Below are 20,172 nucleotides of genomic sequence, written 5' to 3' on the forward strand. Positions count from 1 at the left end.
TGGTGTTCTCTCAGGCAGCTTCATGAGGAGCCACTAGAGGCACTTTTCCAACATGACCGAAGAAGAAAATGTTTCTTGTAAATAAATAAATACATATACATCAACTGTATTTATCTTTGTTTAAGCATTTAAGCACAAGCCTGTACATCAAAATGCTAAAACAATAAGATTATGACAAACACAGTCAGCTCCATAAATATTTGGATGTAGACAAAGTTATTGGTAATTTAGCTGTCTACCACAGTATATTGAAATTGACATGACTTAATGAAAGTGAAAGCGCAGATGTTCAGATTTAATTTGAAAGTATTTACAAACATTGGGTGAATGGTGTAGAAATTATGACCATTTTCATACATCAAAAGTAATAAATAAATATAATCATAATTTTTAATACTTGGTTGAAAATCCTTTGCAGTCCTTCTGCTTTCGTTGGCAGTCACAACTTAAGTAAATACAAGGGAACCAGTTCTGTTAGCAGCCATTCACACCAGCGCCTTGACACTACCTCCACCATGCTGGACAGATGAGGTGGTATGATTTGGATCATAAGCAGTTCCTTCTCTCCTCCAAATTCTTCTCTTCCTATCATTCTGGTACAAGCTGATCTTTTTTCATAAGATGTTCCAGAACTGTACAGGCTTTTTAAGATGGTTAGTAAACTCTAATCTGGTCTTTCTGTCTTATCAGGACATCTTGTGGTAAAGCCTCTGTATTTACTCTGATCTTGGTTTTTGACTTTGACACAGAAACACAGACCTCCTGGAAGGTGTTCTTGACGTGGCCAGAGGATTCACCAGGGAAAGGCTGCTTCTATCATCTTTCCATGGTCTTCCAGTCCTTTTGGTGTTTCTGAGCTCACCAGTCCATTCTTTCTTTTTAATAATGTACCAAATAGTTGAGCTGGCCACACCTAATGGTTTTACTATCACTAGGATGGGTTCGTTTTGATGTTTCAGCCTCAGTCTATGAAAATGATTGTAATTCCTGCATCATTCATCCAATTTGGATATAACTGTCCTCAAAGTAAAGCTGAGATTCTATTCATTATTTAATTTTACTCCAATATGCTGTGGTAGACAGATAAAATAACAATAACTTTATCCAAATGTTTAGTTATGGTCCTGACTCTACATTCAAAAAACCTCAAGTATTTCCAAACTTTTGACCGGTGCTGTAAATTCACTCTGTCCTCACTCTGATGACGAAGTCATATGTGTTTTTCATACTGCTCTCCTTTAACGTATGAGAGTCTGATCTTGCCAAAAGACATTTTTACAGCGTTCTGGGTCTCGCCACTGCCATTGACTAAGCGGCGCTTATTTAAGTGAAATATTTGGCCAATCAAGATGGGACTCATCACTCGTGAACCTGCTATCTCTCCTCTCGTATTTCTTGTCGGACCGCCGTGGAAGAGGTTGGCAAGAGCGGCGCGTTTTCGACTTCTTAAAACAAACTCGTGCGGCAGATGAATGTTATTAGTCTGAAAGATTAGCCTTGACAGGGGTGAATGAAAAGCAATGAGGTGTCCTCTCTCAGCCTCGGCTCCTCCAGACAGCGCCGTAATGATAAAAACTCACTTGAGCCTGATCCGGCCAGAGGCCCGGAGGACTCTGCTGTTCTCACATTACGTCAGAGAGGCTGTCGCGGGAAGCCCTGGCAGGGCGATTCCTCTCCCATCAACCGCTGAAGTAAACAGTTTTCCCCGAGTGTAAACACACGTCTGTCGTCACTCTTGACAAAACGCAGCAATTAAGATTCAGCTTTCTCCTTTCTTAAATGCTGTCTGTTTATTGTTAGAGGAGTTATACCATTATCACTGACACTGTACTGTAGTAGACGTAGATTAAGTTTATTTGACCTTAGTTCATACAAGAAATGCCATAAGTAAGACGGCTTTCTCTCTCCTGAATACAATCTGTTTATTTTTATATGAATTATACCATCATCGCTGACAGTGCAGTGTGTCCGACTCTGGCACTTTCCTTTCCTTTGTGTATTGTCTTTGTTAAGAGTGAAAAACAATGAACTTTTCCAAACCCCAGAAGTGAATACGAGGATGTGCGGGACCTTGGTGTGAAGTGGAATTTATAATGCTTTACATTTACATAAAAAAAAAAAAGGAATTACAGTTTGCAAACATGTTGGGAAATTCATGACCTAAAAGACAAAAGCCTTAACATTGCTCAGGAGACGTCTAACCAAATGTTAAGAAGAGCCATTTTGTCCTTTCAAATAAAGTCAAACCACCTTGGGAGCCACAGACTTCTATGTCAATTTCATTGAAGTAACGTTTTACCATCTTGTCTGAAAATATGTCTTAATATGTGCTAGATAATGTTCTGGTATAGACTAAAAAAATATAATATAAACGAAAACGCAGACTTACTTTGCTTTGCTTTAATCTTTAGCTCAGCTATAGCCGCTTTTCTCACATCTCCAGCAGGAAACATTTCCACTAGATCGGTTTCTTGTAAAATGTCTCTCAATGTTCTTTTTTTTATGAGGCTGAGGTCAGCTTCTTATTCTTTAGCTTCTTGTTCTAATCTTCCCGTTACACCTTAAATGGCACCTGAGGTGCCCAAATGTAACTGCTGCACCATTTAAGATGGAACGGGAAAATTCGAAATTGATCATAAATGCAAGTCCATTCATCTCCACATCAGTGACGTTCATCTTAAATCTTTCTCTTTGTCTTTTCGTTAGCTACTAGGTAGGTGAGACTGAGTTATCTGCATTGTCTGCATTGCTATGGTGACCAGCAGTCTGCGTGGCTACCTTCAGGGTTAAAGAATGAATTTGCCGTTGTACGTTAACTCCAGCGTTTAAGACCATTCACAAAATGAATTACATTTACCTTTGATTTACGTTCTGCACTGACAGGTTTGGGTCTTTTGAAAGGGGCAGTTGTAGACTGTGTTTAAGCTGATTGGGTTTATATCGAACTGAATGACTGAAGGTAATGGTTTGTTTATGTTTTTATGCGGTTGTTCTTGGGGAATTTTAAAAGTGGTTGTAGTCGTTATTTGATTGTTTAAACAGCTGTTTCTATGGTATTACAGGTGGCTGCTCGTTGTTTTCTCTGATATTATAGGTGGTTGGTAGGTTGTTGTTAAGCAGTTGCTATTGCAGGTGGTGGCTAGGGTGTTGGTAGGTGGTTGCTATGGTACTTCAGGTGATTGCAAGGAAGTCGATATGGTTGGATGTTGTTGCTTAGCAGTTGCAATGGTATTTCAGGTGGCTGCTAGGGTGTTACTAAGTGGATGTTACAGTGGTTTCTAGGGTCTTGCTAGGCAATTACTATATTATCTTAGACGGTGGCTCAGATGTTTGTAGGCAGTTGGAATGGTATTGTGGTTAATATATTGATAAGTGGTTAATATTCCAGGTGGTTGCTAGGATGTTGTTAGATGGTTCTTAGGGTATCGCTGGTGGTTACTAGGGCGTTGTTAGTGGTTGCTACGGTATCTCTAGTGATGGCTAGAGAGTTGCTATATGGTTGTTATGGTATTGGAGGTGATTGCTAAGATGTTGTGTACTATTATTTATACTTCTATCTTGTGTATTTTAATTTTACATATTATTATATATACCCTTTTCTGTTATTGCTTTTATTTGCTACATTTTTTATGTGTTTATTTTATTTGTGATTACTTTTTTTCTCTTCTTTCTCTGTTGTTTTTACTTTTCTACTTTGTATTGTAAAGCACTTTGATCTTTGAATTTTGAATGTGGGAAAGGTGCTATTTAAATAAAGTTGATGATTATGATCATTATTATTATTATTATTGTTATTAACTCTTATACGTATGAACACAAATGTGGTATGAATTAAAAGTTAAAAATCTGCACTTTCCACACAGTTGCTGTGGAATAACATCAGATTACAATATGATTTTATTATCTTCTGACTTCTTAAGGGTTAAAAGAAATATTAGCTGTGTCTGGTGTATTATCTGATGAGATGGCATGTTGTGTCCTGCAGGGCAGTGGGTAGTCCTTTGGTCATGGACCCGAATAGCATCTGCAGGAAGACTAGGCGACTGGCTGGAAAACAGGCCGAACTGTGCCAGACCCAGCCTGAGATTGTCAACGAAGTTGCCAAAGGTGCCAGGCTGGGGGTCCGGGAGTGCCAGTATCAGTTCCGCTTTCGGCGATGGAACTGCACCAGCCATAACAAATACTTTGGCAAGATCCTGCAGCAAGGTGAGCGCTAGAACTTTAATTGGGCCTGAATTTTTTATTCAAACCTGAGTACATCCTTTAAACATTACAGCTCCACCCATAGCACCAAGTTTATAGTCCTAACCCAACTAGCCCAACAGAATTCTGTCCCAACCTGATTGTAGCCCAGCAAAGTTCTGCCAGAACCCGACGGTACAGAAAAAAGACACTAAACTGTCACTGGGACAGAACCCCTTTTATCACTGGGGTGGAACCCTCAAGGGTTCATCTCAGTACCTTTAGTCAGGGAACATAACTGAACCATAATCCACTGAAATGATATGTTCTAAGCTGTACTGACTCCACACACCCCGTCTCGTCTCCAGGCTTTTATTTTACTGTTCTGTTTTAAAACATTCAGTAATGAAAAGGTACAAATACGAACTTTTCACCTGGAAACACTTATTTAAGGTTCACAATCGGAAATTCTATCCCAACTCCAGTTGAAAATGAAAAAATTCCATCCAAAACCAACTTTAGTCCAGCAAAATTCTGTCTCAACTTTTGTAGCCTAAACATTGTAGCCTAAAAAAGTCTGTACTAACTCAACAAAATGTTCATCCCAGACCAAATGGAGCCCAAAAAATTCTGTCCTAATTCAAATATAGCCCTAATTTGGACAAAATTGATCAAATTCTGTCCCAACCTGATTATAGGCCACAAAATTCTGCATGATCCCAACAATAGCTGACAAAATTCTGTCCCAACCCAACAATCACCCACTGAGACTGAATGAAACACCACATTCCTATTATTCCGATTAATTGATTGTGTCTGTTCCTTTACCTTCTAATCGTTAGCCTTGTGGACCTTGTCGTCAATGACATGAGTGACTCCAGTGTGCAATATTAAATACTGTTTAAGGTAAAAATGGAGAGGAAGAACAAAGTAGAGAGAAAAATTAAAGCAGAGGTCAAATTTTGTTTAACATGGAAGACGGGCTATGAATCTTTGGTAGGGCGTGACCTTTGACCCTAATCCTAGGACCCAGTGCCCAATGCCCTCTGCTCAGATCCAGGCAGCGGCCTCTGTAACCAAATGAACAAGGCTGGCTGTTGTGTTTCAGACACTCATACATCTTCACTAATCTTGCCCTGCTTTAAATTGCCTCTGGAAAATTACCCCCCAAATTGCCCTACATAATCACTAATGTACCAGCCCTTTGAAGAGAGTAATAAAACTAATGTAGGCTCTGCTTCTCTGTATAGGCACTATTGTTCATGTTTTGTTGCTGGTGCTTCTAAAAGTGGATCCTATTATCTAATGTTTTGTAAACTTCTCAAAATCTCAAAGATCATCTGAGGCAGCGCCAGCCTGCTCTAGTCAGAGAGTAGGCCTATTCTTACTTCTGGACTAGCCCAAACTGGTCATAAAACAAGGATACTTTATTTTTCTTAATGTCTGACCAAATATTGTAAGCAGCAGTTTCAGAGCAGCAATGGTATGAGTCCATACTGTTTAGTGCCAGCTGCTTGAGTTAAGTCCAGTCGAGGCCTGTAATCAGCTCAGATGAGTCTATACAGAGAGCTGAGCTGGCAGTAAAGGAAGAGTTTGAGCTGAAATGTTAACACTATTATGAATTAAAAGCTGGTAGCCACTGATGGGCATCGTACAAATAAAATAATGCTAATAGATAGCTGTTAGCTTCAGTTTCAGCTATTGTTCTAAAGCAGCTTTCCAGAAATGTGGGAGCAACCTCCTTAGTGAGTGTCACAAAGGGAGACAGAGTCAGTCACCAAGAGCATGAGAAAGAACCACTGAGAGGAACCAGGAATGAGAACAATCAAACATCCCAAGAGCATAAGGAAGAACCACTTAGAGGAACCAACATTCAAAAGGAGATCTTCCCTAAGAACATGAGGAAGAACCACTGAGAGGAACCAAGTCTCAAAAGGAGAAACTTCCTGAGAGCATGAGGAAGAACCACTGAGAAGAACCAAGACTCAAAAGGAGACACTCCCTAAGAGCATGAGGAAGAACACTGAGAAGAACCAAGACTCAAAAGGAGAACTCCCTAAGAACATGAGGAAGAACCACTGAGAAGAACCAAGACTCAAAAGGAGAACTCCCTAAGAACATGAGGAAGAACCACTGAGAAGAACCAAGACTCAAAAGGAGAAACTCCCTCAGAGCATGAGGAAGAACACTGAGAAGAACCAAGACTCAAAAGGAGACACCCCCTAAAAGCATGAGAAAAAAAACATTGAGAGAACCCAAGACTCGAAGGGGAACCCAGCGTACTCTGGGCCACACCAGATAAAGGAACTGGTGGACTTTATTTACTCTCATTCCTTGTTCAACATTTTCAACCAAATCATCCTGTTAACAGCAGCATTTAGGCTGTGATACATATATCAGCCATTGCCAGGACTCCTGAGTCCTGCTATAGGGTTTTACTGCCAGCAGAGGGCACACTGTCTGATCCAGGCCAGGCTTGGAGGAAGCCCTTTGGCCAAGATTGAAGGAACGCAATGGGCAGCGGAAGAATTTGGTCTGATTTCTTGCTTATACTCACTCGGTGTGACTGCCTCCATGCAGAGTAAGGTTTTATACCCAGGCCTCAGTTCAGACCCAGCGCACTCCACTCTTAAACTGGACTCTATGGGTCAGTTTCCTGGATATCAAATAGTCTTGGACAGTTGGAATTGTAATCTCACTGGGGCTCATTCACGAACAGCACATTTGGGCGGGGTGGGAGGGGGTGGGGGGGGGGAATATTACATATGGACAATTCTAACAAATTAGTTCAAACTGCAATCCAATAGTAAAAAAAAAAAAAATATATATATATATGTATATAAGTAAATAAAAAACAATGAAGTATTCATAGCTTAGATATTTACAAGGATTATATTCTGATATATTTAAACCCAAGATATTAATGGAGATATAATATAAGATAAATATAATTATAAAATTATCATTTACAGGGTGCTTTCTTTTGGGAGGTCTTTGTCCCAAACCCTAAATTCATACCTGTAAATTTAATAATACTTATAGTAGTTTTGTATTTTTTGTTGTTTTTTTTTAATATATATTTTATTTCTTTTAAAGTGAAGTTAAAAGATTTAGATTTATCATGAGTTTGATAAAAAAAAAGACTGCTTTTCCATGTATTCATGTCACTACCGAAACACATTGAGTTTTAGTCTGTAGGCGGAGCCTTATTTTAGCTCCGCCCCTGTAATTTAGAGCAGGAAGTGAGGCTGCATCCCTGTCCCTCATGGCCACATGGTGAGCAGTTAGATCCCATTATTTTGAAGTAAATGTGTCCCAAAGTGTGAAAACCAGTGTGGAACATTAAGAAATTGTCACTACCGAAACACAGATTTTCTGCAGTTAAGTAAACCTTTTTTGTGGTTTAATGAAAAAAATGATGATGAGTGTAAAGCTGTTCAAAGCTGTGTTTGCTGGTCATGTACCTACTAATGTTTGAGTTCTGCTCAAAATGAGCTAAAACTGTCAGTACTGAAACAGTCACTACTGAAACAGTCACTGCTGAAACATTTGGTGAAGTTTCATTAGTGTTATGATTGTTCTGGATGTGATAAAATGGAATGTTCAATGTTTTGTTTTAATAAAATTAACATAATTAAGTTATAGGATCACTCACAGCAAACTTCCATAATGTTTTCAATTCTGACTTTGAACCAGTTGAGTAGCATGATCCATATACAGCTTAATATATTTGAGACAACCAGTCAAACCAGCCATACCAGGATCATTATATCATCATCATTATTATAATAATAATGATAATAATAATAATAATCGTCATTACTGCTTTCATGGGTGCCAACACTGTGGGGAAAAATGTTTCAGTTTTTATTTTATGTAGCATGGAAAGTGGTTAAAAATTCATAAGAATCATTTTATGCCTTTATCTGCAAATTAAGCCGTTTCATATAATTAAAACCATTATTCCTGAAGCAGTAGTGTACGTACCCTTGCGTACCCTCTGTGTAAACACCCACTTGCTGAGCTACGTAAGTACTTGATTTGAAACACAGTCATGTCTCCTGCAAGAGCTTTAGCTGAATTGATGATTTCGCCCCAGGTGGGCAGACATGTTCCCACACGGGCTGCAGAAGCGTCTGCGGAGGATGGAGCCAGACCGAGACTGGCTGACTGACTGCCTGGCGAAGTAGAAATTAATCATAAATTCCTCCACGTCTATAGGTGGAGGCTTAAGTGGCTCTGCTGTTTTGAAACATTCGCCACAATTACGGCTCTTTAATGACCACGTGTCAGCGAGAGCAGCTCAGGCCGAGGCAGGTTCGACTTCCTGTTACGAAGCGAAGTGCCGGGGCTTCGCACAAAGAGCCGCACATATTTCTGCCCTGCTCAAATAACCGTGGGCTGTTTTCTTCCCTATTCAAACACACCAGCCCATGCCGCTGATGGGGCCTGGGGCGAGAAGCCTCCCAATGCCAAATTTCAATAGAAATGCTTCTTTATAGTTAGGTCAACCAACGACTATTGGCTGCTTTGGAGGCATGGTGCTAAAACGCAAGTTTACCTGACCAGAGATGGCTAACTCCGTGCCCCAGTGAACCATTGATGGTAACCAATGTAATTATCTCTCACAAAATGTTTCAAAGCGTATTAAAGAGCAGCAGCAATCACCTTCTGACACGCCTCCCTTCTGCTGTACTTCAGGGTTCTAGATTGATGGTTTCAGACACTATCTGAAACACATTGGTGAACCATGACTATTAGAGCTAGGCCTTCAGTTTGGGATGTGGATGTTAAAACCTGAGAAAAAAAAAAAGAAAACAACTCTACAGTAATGCCAACTTCTACTAGCATCCCTATGGGACTCTAGTAGGCTGTTAGTACTAAATTAATAGTGCTTCACATGAACATTTTTTGGCCTTTCAAGTGTTTACTAAGTTCAGGTTTATGCATCACTAAATCCAAACTACAAACTAGTTTTAATGTTGACCTTAGTAGTGACTAAATATTAACACCTCCCCCTCAGCAGGTGTGAGTTTTGGGGAGACCGTCAGAAACAACATAGAAAACACAAAAAAAGACTAAAAACAAGACTTTTTTGGTTAACGAAGCTAAAAATTCTCAACACTGTACGTTGTGATTCTACATACAGCTCTAATCCTCGGCCTGGTTTAAACTCCGAGCGTGAAGCTCAGTGAGACTCAGCAGCTGCACAAACGGCTAAACTGAGGCTGCTGTGTCGCTCAGCCAGAAACCGTAAGTTAAAAAGCTGAGTATTTGGTTGTCTAAGAGAAATATTACAGAATAAACAGACAGCGGCTGTAGATAATTAGTTTTATTCAGTTTAACCTGTGCACATCGTTCTATTCTACGCTGGATATTTTTTTCCATTGAAAAGTCAGAGCAGCTGCGTTTCCATGACAGCGGGTTTACTGATAGGTTCATAACATGTTCCGTTAAAGCGACATGCACATTAGTTAGCTGTTCACCAGTGAAGTAACCCAGAATCTATTGATGTTAATAGTTTCCAGCCTTGGACCGCAAAAGATTTGCAACTAAGTATTAAAAATTATAATTTAATTTGTGATTATATTAGTTTGTCCAATGACTATTTAGGCCCTAAAAATAGGCAGCATATATAAAAATAAATGTAATTCCTACATTGTTTCTCTGATTTGGATGTAAATACCCTCAGATTAAAGCCGAAAGTCTGCACTTTGAGCTTGTATGCATTATTTTCATTATTTCACCTCAAATATGCTGTTACTAGTTAAGACACGATTTATGGATTTGTGGTGCAACCGAATTTAGTAAAAGGATAGTTTGAAACTAACTAGTGTAACTAAGGACTCAGTAAAGACTTTATGCACAAACTTAAGTATAAACTTACACAAACCTGGTGCAGCCCGGTCCTGGTGTAGCTCTAGGGCTTCTCTTCAGCTCTTGAGATCTTAACCAATAGGAGAGCTCTGTTAGATATGGCCATTTAGATATGGCAGAGAAAAACTATTCCTGATTCCTGAATGTTCACCTCTGCTGAAATCCATAGCACTGGATAGACCAGCACTAACCACTAAGTTACCTAAACATGATTTTTATTCCTATTTGCTCCGTATTTGCACAGAACTGCTGCCACAGGAAATGAAGCAGAGGCACCTACAGTTGGGTCTATAAATATTTGGACATTGACAAAAGTATTGTTAGATTAGCTGTGTATGACAGCATATTGGAATTGAATAATGAATGGGTTTTAAGCGCAGCACTTTCAGCTGTAATTTGAGGGTCTTTACATCCAAATCAGGCAAACAGTGCAGGAATTACAACCATTTCCATACAGTCCCCCATTTTTGGGGCTTAAAAGTAATGGGACAATTGGCTGCTCAGCTGTTCCATGGCCACATGTGTGTTATTCCCTCTTTATTTTATTACCAAGTTAGCAGATAAAAGGTCTAGAGATGATTTCAAGTGTGGCATTTGCATCTGGAATCTGTTGTTAACTCTCAATATGAAGTCCAAAGAGCTGCCACTGCCATTGAAGCAAGCCATCATTAGGCTGAAACATCAAAACAAACCCATCAGAGTGATGGCAGAAACATTAGGTGGGGCTATCCCAAGGATTTGGTACAATTTTAAAAAGAAGAAAATTGAACCGATGAGCTCAGAAATGCCAAAAGGCCTAGAAGACCACAGAAAACAACTGGTGGATTACACAAGAATTCTTTTCCTAGTAAAGAAAAGCTCTTTCACAACATTTGGCCACGTCAAGAACCCCCTCCAGGAGGTTGGCATATCTGTGTCAAAGTCAACAAACAAGTGAAGATTTCACCAGAGTAAATACAGAGGGTTTACCCCAAAATGCAAACCAATGATAAGCCTGAAAAGCAAGAAGACCTCTTGAAAGATCTTGAAAGGCCGGTACAGTTCTTGAACAACATCTTATGGACAGATGAGACAAAGATCAATTTGTACCAGAACAATGGGAATAGAAGAATATGGAGAAGAGAAGGAACTGCTCATGATGCAATGCGTACCACCTCATCTGTCCAGCATGGTGGAGGTAGTGTAGGGCAAGGGCATGTATGGCAGCCAGTGTAACTGGCTCCCTTTGCATTTACTGATGATGTGACTGCTGACAAAAATAACAGGTTTAATACTGAAGTGTAATATATGTCTGTTTTATATGATCAAACAACCCAAGTTTTAAAGGAATCCAAGTGGAATGTTCTGCTGTGGCCAAGTCAATCACCTGACCTCAGTCCAATCGAGCATGCATTTCACTCACCGAAGACAAAACTGAAGGTAAAACAGCTGAAGAACAGGCAACAACTAAAGACAGCTGCAGTGAAGGCCTGGCAGAGCATCACCACAGAAGAAACCCAGAATCTATTGATGTTAATGGTTTCCAGCCTTGGACCACAAAAGATTTGCAACCAAGTATTAAAAATGACAATTTAATTTATGATTGTGTTAGTTTGTCCCATAACTTTTTAGGCCCTAAAAATGGGAGGCTATATATATAAAAATGGTTGTGATTCCTACATGTTTCCTTGATTTGTATGTAAACACCCTCAGATTAAAGCTGAAAGTCTGCACTTTGAGCTTGTAAGCATTATTTCCATTATTTCACCACAAATATGCTGTGGAACAAAGCTAAAATAACAATAACTTTGTCAACGTCCAAATATTTACATGCCTATGTGCCAGGTCTGATTCTATAAGGGTACAAAATATGTATTACACCATCACTTTGAATTTTTATCCTCAGTTGAGCCTTTGGACCAACCTGTGACTAATGCAGATAACTTTTTAGGTACATTGAAAGGCTCTGCTAGTGTAGCATGAAGACTAATTCATCTACATAGTGCATATAGAACCTGATCACTGTGAATGGTGTATGGTATTGCGGTCGCGAGCATTCTGGATGTTCACTAGTGTTGGGGAAATTAATCAAACTAACATGCAGGCTACTTAAATGAATCATACTGGAATTTCTAATGTAATTTCCACAAATTAGCAGTTAAAATATGGGAGGCTCCAGTAAGTTTACAGACTTTTTATAATGACAGTCGAACTCCAGCTTTGCATTTTACTCTATATCTGAATAAACTAATAAACACCTCCACTGAGGCACCCTTAGTGATTTTGTTCTGGAGCCAGGCCAGATGTATGCCCTGCTGTATGAGTCCATAATGACAACAGTCAGATGAGAATGAGGCAGTGGGTCAGCAACAGGTTTAATCAAGTGATAACAAGAGGGCATGGGGGTCATTTCAGGGTCTCGTTCTTTTCCAGGAGCTGATGGAGTAATGTTTATATCAGCATTTGCACAGCAGATGTTTCTGGCATCTGCAGTGTCAGATAACGCGAGCTGAGAGAGATACGTCTAAGCGAACTGTTTAAACCCAGTTATCTTGATAATGAGTATGTTTTTGCCTGAAAAACACCAGAATAAAACTTTAAAACAGTGAAAATGAACAAAGAACTGCTTATTTTTTTATTAAAATAGCTGATATTCTGTGAGCGGGTTAGAAGAACAGAGTTAGGTTCCAAATTTCTCCTGGATGCTCCCAGCCATCACACACATTTATTAAATTCCATAAGCAGCACCAGATTTAATATAATGAAGGACTGATTAGATAAATCAGTTATTTGACGAAAGCCCTTTACTAAGGGCAGGAAATGGTTAAACAAGCACATTCATATACATGAAATCACGTCTACTTGTTATATTAGTGTTATTTACTAAAATCACTACTTATTGTACAGGGTGATTCAAAAAGATTCATCCGATTTCAAAGTGTGAAATTTTTTACAACCGTGAGGTGCCTAGGAACCAATCACAATCCAATTGAAAGAGGGGGTTGTAGAGTTTCTGACTGTCAGTATGGCAGTGAACCTCCAACAGCTCAGTGTTCGTCGTTGGTGCCAACAGTTCCAAGAAAAAGGTCAGCATCACCAGATCTCATGCCATGTGACTTTTTTGTGGGGGTACGTTAAGGATTCTGTTTAAGTGCCATGCAACAACACTGGATGATCTCCGAAATCGCACTGAAAGAGCCGTGAGTGCAGCGACACCCGACATGCTCAATCCAGTATGGGATGAATCTGACTATGGTGTTGATGTTGTCTGTACAGCTGGAGGAGGTTCATACTGAGACCTTGTACAATTACATAATAAACTTTATGCTCATTTAGACCATTTACAGTTTACTGCATTGATCTGTAATTATTTACAAGCGAAATTTTGAAGTCGGATGAATCTTTTTGAATCACCCAGAGTCTGAACATCAGTGTGTAACATTAAGAATTGTCAGTACTGAAACAGATTTTTCAACAATTTGTTTTAATGAAAAATATTATGATTTCATGTGTTCAAAATGGCCTCATAGTGAGCAGTTAGATCCTATTGTTTTGAAGTAAATGTGTCCCAAAGCTTGAAAATCAGTGTGGAACACTGAGCTGTCACTACTGAAATGCATATTTTCTGCAGATAAGTAAACTTTATTGTGATTTAATGAAAAATGTCATGATTTTATGTGTGTACAACTGTTCAAAGCTGTGTTTGATAGTCATGTACTGGCTAGCATAGTATTGATCAAAATGTGCTAAAACTCTCACTACCGAAACGGTCACTACAGAAACATTCAGTAAAATTTCAGTAGTGTTATGTTTTAGTAGTGACAAAATATGATGTTGAATCATTAGCAAATTAATAAAATAAACATAATTAAGGGTCAGTCAAAGCAACAGGATTTTAGTGTGAAGTCCAAAAACAGTTAAAAGTCCCAAATGTGTTTTCAACTCTGACTCTGAACCAGTTCAGTACAATGCTATGAACACACACACACACACACACACACACACACATACACATATATATATATATATATATATATATATATATATATATAGACACAGAGAGAGATGGAAATATGAGAATGTTGAGCTTGTATCAGGTAACTCACGCTGCTGTTTCCTCTCAGTGCTGGCGGGAAGATCAGTAAAACTCTCTTCTCTTCTCTAATCCCTTTCATACCTGCTGAAGTGCAGTGTGGATAAATTTAACTCTGCCACACACACATGCTCTTCAGAGTGCTGCTCACACAGTACAGCATGAGGAAACAGGAATAGGGTGTTTCTCATTCAGAAATATGGGATCCCATAACAAGAACATCTGGGGACAACCATGGCACACTTTGGGCTAAAGGTGGGCATAGACTTACTATGTGTGGACAAACTGAGAGTGAAGTTTGTAAACAAATCAAATGGCTTGTAAAGGTGGAGCTCAGAGTAGGGGACGCTGGTGCACTTGTCAGTATTGTCCAATGGAGAGCAAGCCTGTCATTAGCACATCAATGTAACGTGATGTGGACAAGAGTATTGGGAATCATTACATCTACAGGAGCTTTTATGAATCCCATTCTAAATCCATAGGCATTAATATGGAGTTTGTCCCCTTTGCAGCTCTAACAGCTTCCACTCTTCTGGGAAGCTTCTACAAGATGTTGGAGAGTGTCTGTGGGAATTTCTGCCCATTTATCCAGAACAGCATTTGTGAGGTCAGACACTGATGTTGGATGAGAGGGCCTGGCTCACAATCTCCATTCTAGTCCCAAAGGTGTTGGATGGGGTTGAGGTCAGGGCTCTGTGAGGGCCAGTCAAGTTCTTCCACACCAAACTCACCCAGTCAGGCCTTTATGGAGCTGCTTTGTGCACTGGGGCTCAGTCATGCTGGAACAGAGAAGGTTCTTCCCCAAACTGTTCCCACAAAGTTGGAAGAGTACAGTTGTTCAAAATGTCTTGGTGCTGAAGCATTAGGGTTTCCCTTCACTGGAACTAAGGGTTCTAGATCAACCCCTGAAAAACAACCCCATAGCATCATCCCTCCTCCACCAAACTTTACAGCTGGCACAGTGCAGTCAGGCAGGTAACGTTCTCCTGGCATTCGCCAAACCCAGACTCATCCATCAGACTGACAGATAGAGACATGTGATTCGTCACTCCACAGAATCCGTGGCATTGTATGGTAATATAAGGTTTGCGTGCAGCTGCTCAGCCATGAAAACCCTGCCATGAAGCTCCCGGCGCTTAGTGTTTGTGCTGATGTTGATGCCAGTGGAGGTTTGAACTCTGCAGTTATTGATCAGCAGAGCGTTGGTGTCTTTTATGCTCTATGCTCCTCAGCACTCGGAGACCTGCTCTGTAACTTTACATGGTCTGACACTTCGTGGCTGAGTTGCTGTGGTTCCTAAACGCTTCCACTTTTCAATAATATCACTCACAGTTGATCGTGGAACATCTAGGAGGGAAGAAATTTCACAAACTGTCTTGTTGCAACGGTGGCATTCTATTACAGCACCATGCTCGAATTCAGTGAGCTCTTTAGAACAAGCCATTCTATCACTAATGTGTGTAAAGGCAGACTGCATGGCTAGTGGCTTGATTTTATACACCTGTGGCAACGAGACTGAATGAAACATCTGAATTTAATGATTAAGGGGTGTGTCCCAATACTTTTATCCATTTAGTGTATATAAACACACACACCTGCACTGATCTGCCCCCTTTGAACTCACAGTCACATGCAGCATTGACTATAAAAATATTTGTTAATTCTGGCAGAAGCCCCTCCTGACTGAGCGCGCTCTCTGCTCGACATGCCCAGGCACACACTTCCGGACAAATTTGTATGGAATTTGTGTCTCAGAGGAAAATTAATAATAAAAAAAGGGGGCGGTAAAATTTGGAGAATTGTCACTCTGTTTCTGCGTCTTATCTGCGGCTCAGAGGGGATAGGTGTGAATCCCACTGATGGAGGGGTCTGAGCTCAGCCTGGATCAGCGCATCATTTACTGAGTAAAAAAACAAAGAGCTTCTTCTCAGTCATTGTAGAAACAGAGGAGAGACTGTAATGTTTTAGAGAACCGAGCTGCACACTCAGATTAGCGCTGAATCCTCCTGTGCTGGTTAATAACACAGAGAGGATCGAGATGCTGAAGCTCATTATTTGGGTGGAGCAGGGGTGGAGATCTACCTCAGTCCTGGTCCTGGAGATCTACCACCCTGGAGAGTTCAGATCCAACACACCTGGCTCTAATTCAGGTGCCTCTGAAGGCCTTCATTACCTGGATCAGGTGTGTTAAATTAGGGTCAGAGCTAAACTCTACAGTGTGGTAGATCTCCAGGACCAGGATTGGGCCCCCCTGCAGTACACTGTGTTACTGGGCAGCTGTAAGTCATCGCTGCAGGACACCAGGAAACGGCCTGTGGTTTTATTGGGAGTTTATTGGGGTTTGGGGACACTTCACCACCTTTCAAAATTTGAATTGAAGGGGAATACCACTGAGCTTTTAAAAATTCCGCATAATTCAGTGGTTGAGATGTAAACAGAGTGGTTTGGTGAAAAATGATTGATGGTACAGAATCAGATTTCTTTACAGTGGTGGTGATGGGAATCAGGGGTCGCCATGACTACAACACAAATATAGACATTTTATTTACTATCCAAAACCACCAGTGAACCTACACAAGTCTTCTGAGTTTATATATTACAGAATCCAAACCTGCCAGGCCGCAGCAGCCGTATGTCTGGGGAATTAATTTCTTGTGGGCAGGTACCTGACATTTAGCTGGCCCATTGAACAGTGGACGGCCACAATTTTATAAGCTGGACTGATGCCAAGATTAGGCTCAGTCACTACATGACAAGTGACAGGTGTGACATGATCATGTAGGGATAGACGAAAATAGGCAGAGCAGAATGTTCTAGGTACAACACACTCAATACTGAATATAATGACACAGCACAGCACTAAACACATCACACAGCAGTACATTCCTCCAATATGGAACATTAATGATGGTAAAACTGCAAAATCTTTGAGGACTTGCATGAAAAAGTTCTCAAAATCATGAAACAACTTAAAAATCTGATAACTGCAGAAAATCAGATTTGGACAGTAATCTGATCAACGCATTTACATACACCTCAGTAATCAGATAATGGGGAAACTCTGAGTCTACAGGAGTCAGAGAGTAATCAAATTTCTGCTTTACAACCAGCCAATAAACTCACAGAAGAAGACGTGATGTAAACGTAGTGTGAAACTCAAACTTCATGACGCTGCTTCGCCACTTTATCTGAAAACATGAACATACATCATTTAGAAGATGAAGAATATTTAAATCTTTCATTTTGTCAAGCATTTATTTGGTCTCAGCGTTGCTCCAAAAGTGTTCTGCTGCGTCTCGCGGCGACGCTGCTCGCTTATTTCTGGTACCACTGTCTGTTTTTACACATGCTCAGACTGAGAAATGCGAAAGAAATCAGAGTAAGAGTTCACATGCACTGAGAAATCTGATTACTGAGCTAAAATCCAGCCTCTTTATCAGATTTCTTAATCAGGTTTCTAGTTATTACTCCGATCTAAGAAATCAGAGTGCACTGTTGACATGGCCATTTGAATAATCAGATAACTGCAGAAATCTGATTATGATTGGATTATTGACTGCATGTAAACACACTCAATGTATTTGAAACCATTTCATACAATAACTTTCTGTGAGGGAGCTTTTAGAGGTGGATGTCTAGTTCCTATCACCACCACTGTGAACAATACATATAATATATTGTGGTAATACATTTTATCAAGGTGAGATTTAAAATATAAATATATGTGAGGGATGGATCTGGATTTTGTATTATGATAAGATGAAGTTGTGTTTGGCCCAAATACAGGCAAATATGAGAACACAGACATGCCTCCCCCATCCAAAATTTCTAACGAATCAAAAATCACCCTATATTAATTGTTTGGTGCACTTTACCCAGTACAATTTTAAACCAAATAAAAAAGATTACAGTATTACGAATAAACAAACTTTGGTGCGGACTTTAAAAAAAGCAGACATACACCAATCAGGCATAACATTCTGACCACCTCCTTGTTTCTACACTCATTGTCCATTTTATCAGCTCCACTTACTATATAGGTGCACTCTGTAGTTCTACAGTTACAGACTGTAGTCCATCTGTTTCTCTGCATACTTTGTTAGCCCCCTTTTACCCTGTTCTTCAGTGGTCAGGACCCCCATGGACCCTCACAGAGCAGGTACTATTTGGGTGGTGGATCATTCTCAGCACTGCAGTAACACTAACGTGGTGGTGGTGTGTTAGTGTGTGTTGTGCTGGTCTGAGTGGATCAGACACAGCAGTGCTGCTGGAGTTTTAAACACTCACTGTCCACTCTATTAGACACTCCTACCTTGTCAGTCCACCTTGTAGATGTAAAGTCAGAGACGATAGCTCATCTGCTGCTGCACAGTTTGTGTTGGTCATCCTCTAGTCCTTCATCAGTGGTCACAGGATGCTGCCCACAGGATGCTGTTGGCTGGATGTTTTTGGTTGGTGGACTATTCTCAGTCCAGCAGCGACACTGAGGTGTTTAAAAACTCCAGCAGCACTGCTGTGTCTGATCCACTCAGACCTGTGTGAAATGTGTTGTGACTCTGTGTTGAGCTGCTAGTGAGCAATAAGGTGCGAATGGGGGGCAGTGAGATCTACAAATGCAGCTTTCTTCACATCAGTTAATCCAGTCACACTTTATTTGGATGGTCCCATAGAGATGATCTACAGATATTAATGTTATTAACAAACTTTCTGGTGATAGTTGATTATCAACAGCATTATGATTAGGGTTACATCTAGGAGTAGGTGAAGGTTTTGCCTTGAGGTTAGGGTTAGGGTTAGGGTTAGGGATAGATTCATAAAACCTTTCACACTCAACTTCAAGTTCAGTTGCATTTAATAGATATTTACTTGAATTGTAATGAAATATTGACTGAGCCTCTACAAAACATCTACAGTGGACTGTCCAAATAAAGTGTGTAGTGTACAACTGCAACAACAAAAAAATAAAAAAGCATTTAATACTTTTATAAATATTAATTTGCTTATTAATATTAATTTAAATCCAGTTCACGTCTGTAGTTCTGAAGTAGATTCCCCTTAATGACAGGCAGAAACGTGGCTACTGTAAAAAGAGAAAAATATTGACCGTGTCAAGTCCTTTGTAAACAAAGTCAGATTGGTTTTGAGTCTTATCTCTTCCACTGAAGCTCGTGTTCAGACGACTCTCAGGTGGATTTGATCTACCCATCAGATGCTTTTACACAAACTAGTGTAGTTCAGCTTGAGTCCAAGCTCTCATTAAAGCTAAGGGTGGACATACCAGAAATAATTCTGAAATTCATGTAAATATTTCAAAGATTTTACTTTTCACTCAGATTGTTATGCTGGTGATGTCGTCTGTAATGAAAAACTTTGTATTAAATCAGAAAAGAATTCAAAATACAAGCATTTTCACTCAGAGTGCTGGAGCCCACTATACATCTTCACAGAGAGCTCAGCATGGAGATGGGTGTGTGGACGGACAGCTGGATTTAATATCTGTGCATGCACGCAAGTGTGTGTGTGTGTGGGCGTGTGTGTGCGTGTGTGTCCGTGTGTGCGTATGTGTGTATCCTGGTGTGTAACCTCTTGCACGGCACTGATTCCATTTCACTGCTGTTAATGAATCCCATTCACTGACTGGTCTGATACAGAGCTGAACAATCCACACTCACTCACACTATACAGCTCAGCAACTCAGCCTCATCAGCTAAAGACCTTCAGTCATCTTCTCTTCTCTTCTCTTCTCTTCTCTTCTCTTCTCTTCTCCTCTCTTTTCTTCTGTCCTCTTCTCTTCTCTTCTGTCCTCTTCTCTTCTCTTCTCTCCTCTTCTGTCATCTTCTTTTCTCCTCTGTTTTATTCTCATCTCTCCTATTCTCTTCTTTTCTCCTCTGTCCTCTTATTTTCTGTTCTCTTCTCCTCTCATCTCTTTTCCTTTCTTCTCCTCTGTCCTCTTTTTTTTCTCCTCTGTAGTTTTCTCTTCTTTTTTCCTCCCTTCTCTTCTCCTCTCTTCTGTCTTCCTCTCTTCTCCCCTATTCTTTTCT

At 40.1% G+C, this 20,172-nt stretch overlaps 1 protein-coding gene across 1 annotated transcript in view; it reads left to right on the plus strand.

The window, feature by feature from the left end:
- Positions 1-20,172, plus strand: part of wnt6b (wingless-type MMTV integration site family, member 6b) — a 54,554-nt gene that overhangs the window by 24,475 nt on the left and 9,907 nt on the right. The window contains exon 2 of the mRNA XM_036576886.1: positions 3,986-4,206. Coding sequence (XP_036432779.1) covers positions 3,986-4,206 — 221 coding nt within the window. The remainder of the gene's footprint in view (positions 1-3,985; positions 4,207-20,172) is intronic.

The sequence above is a fragment of the Colossoma macropomum genome, unplaced genomic scaffold, assembly GCF_904425465.1.
Source record: "Colossoma macropomum unplaced genomic scaffold, Colossoma_macropomum, whole genome shotgun sequence".
NCBI classification, from domain to species: Eukaryota; Metazoa; Chordata; class Actinopteri; order Characiformes; family Serrasalmidae; genus Colossoma; species Colossoma macropomum.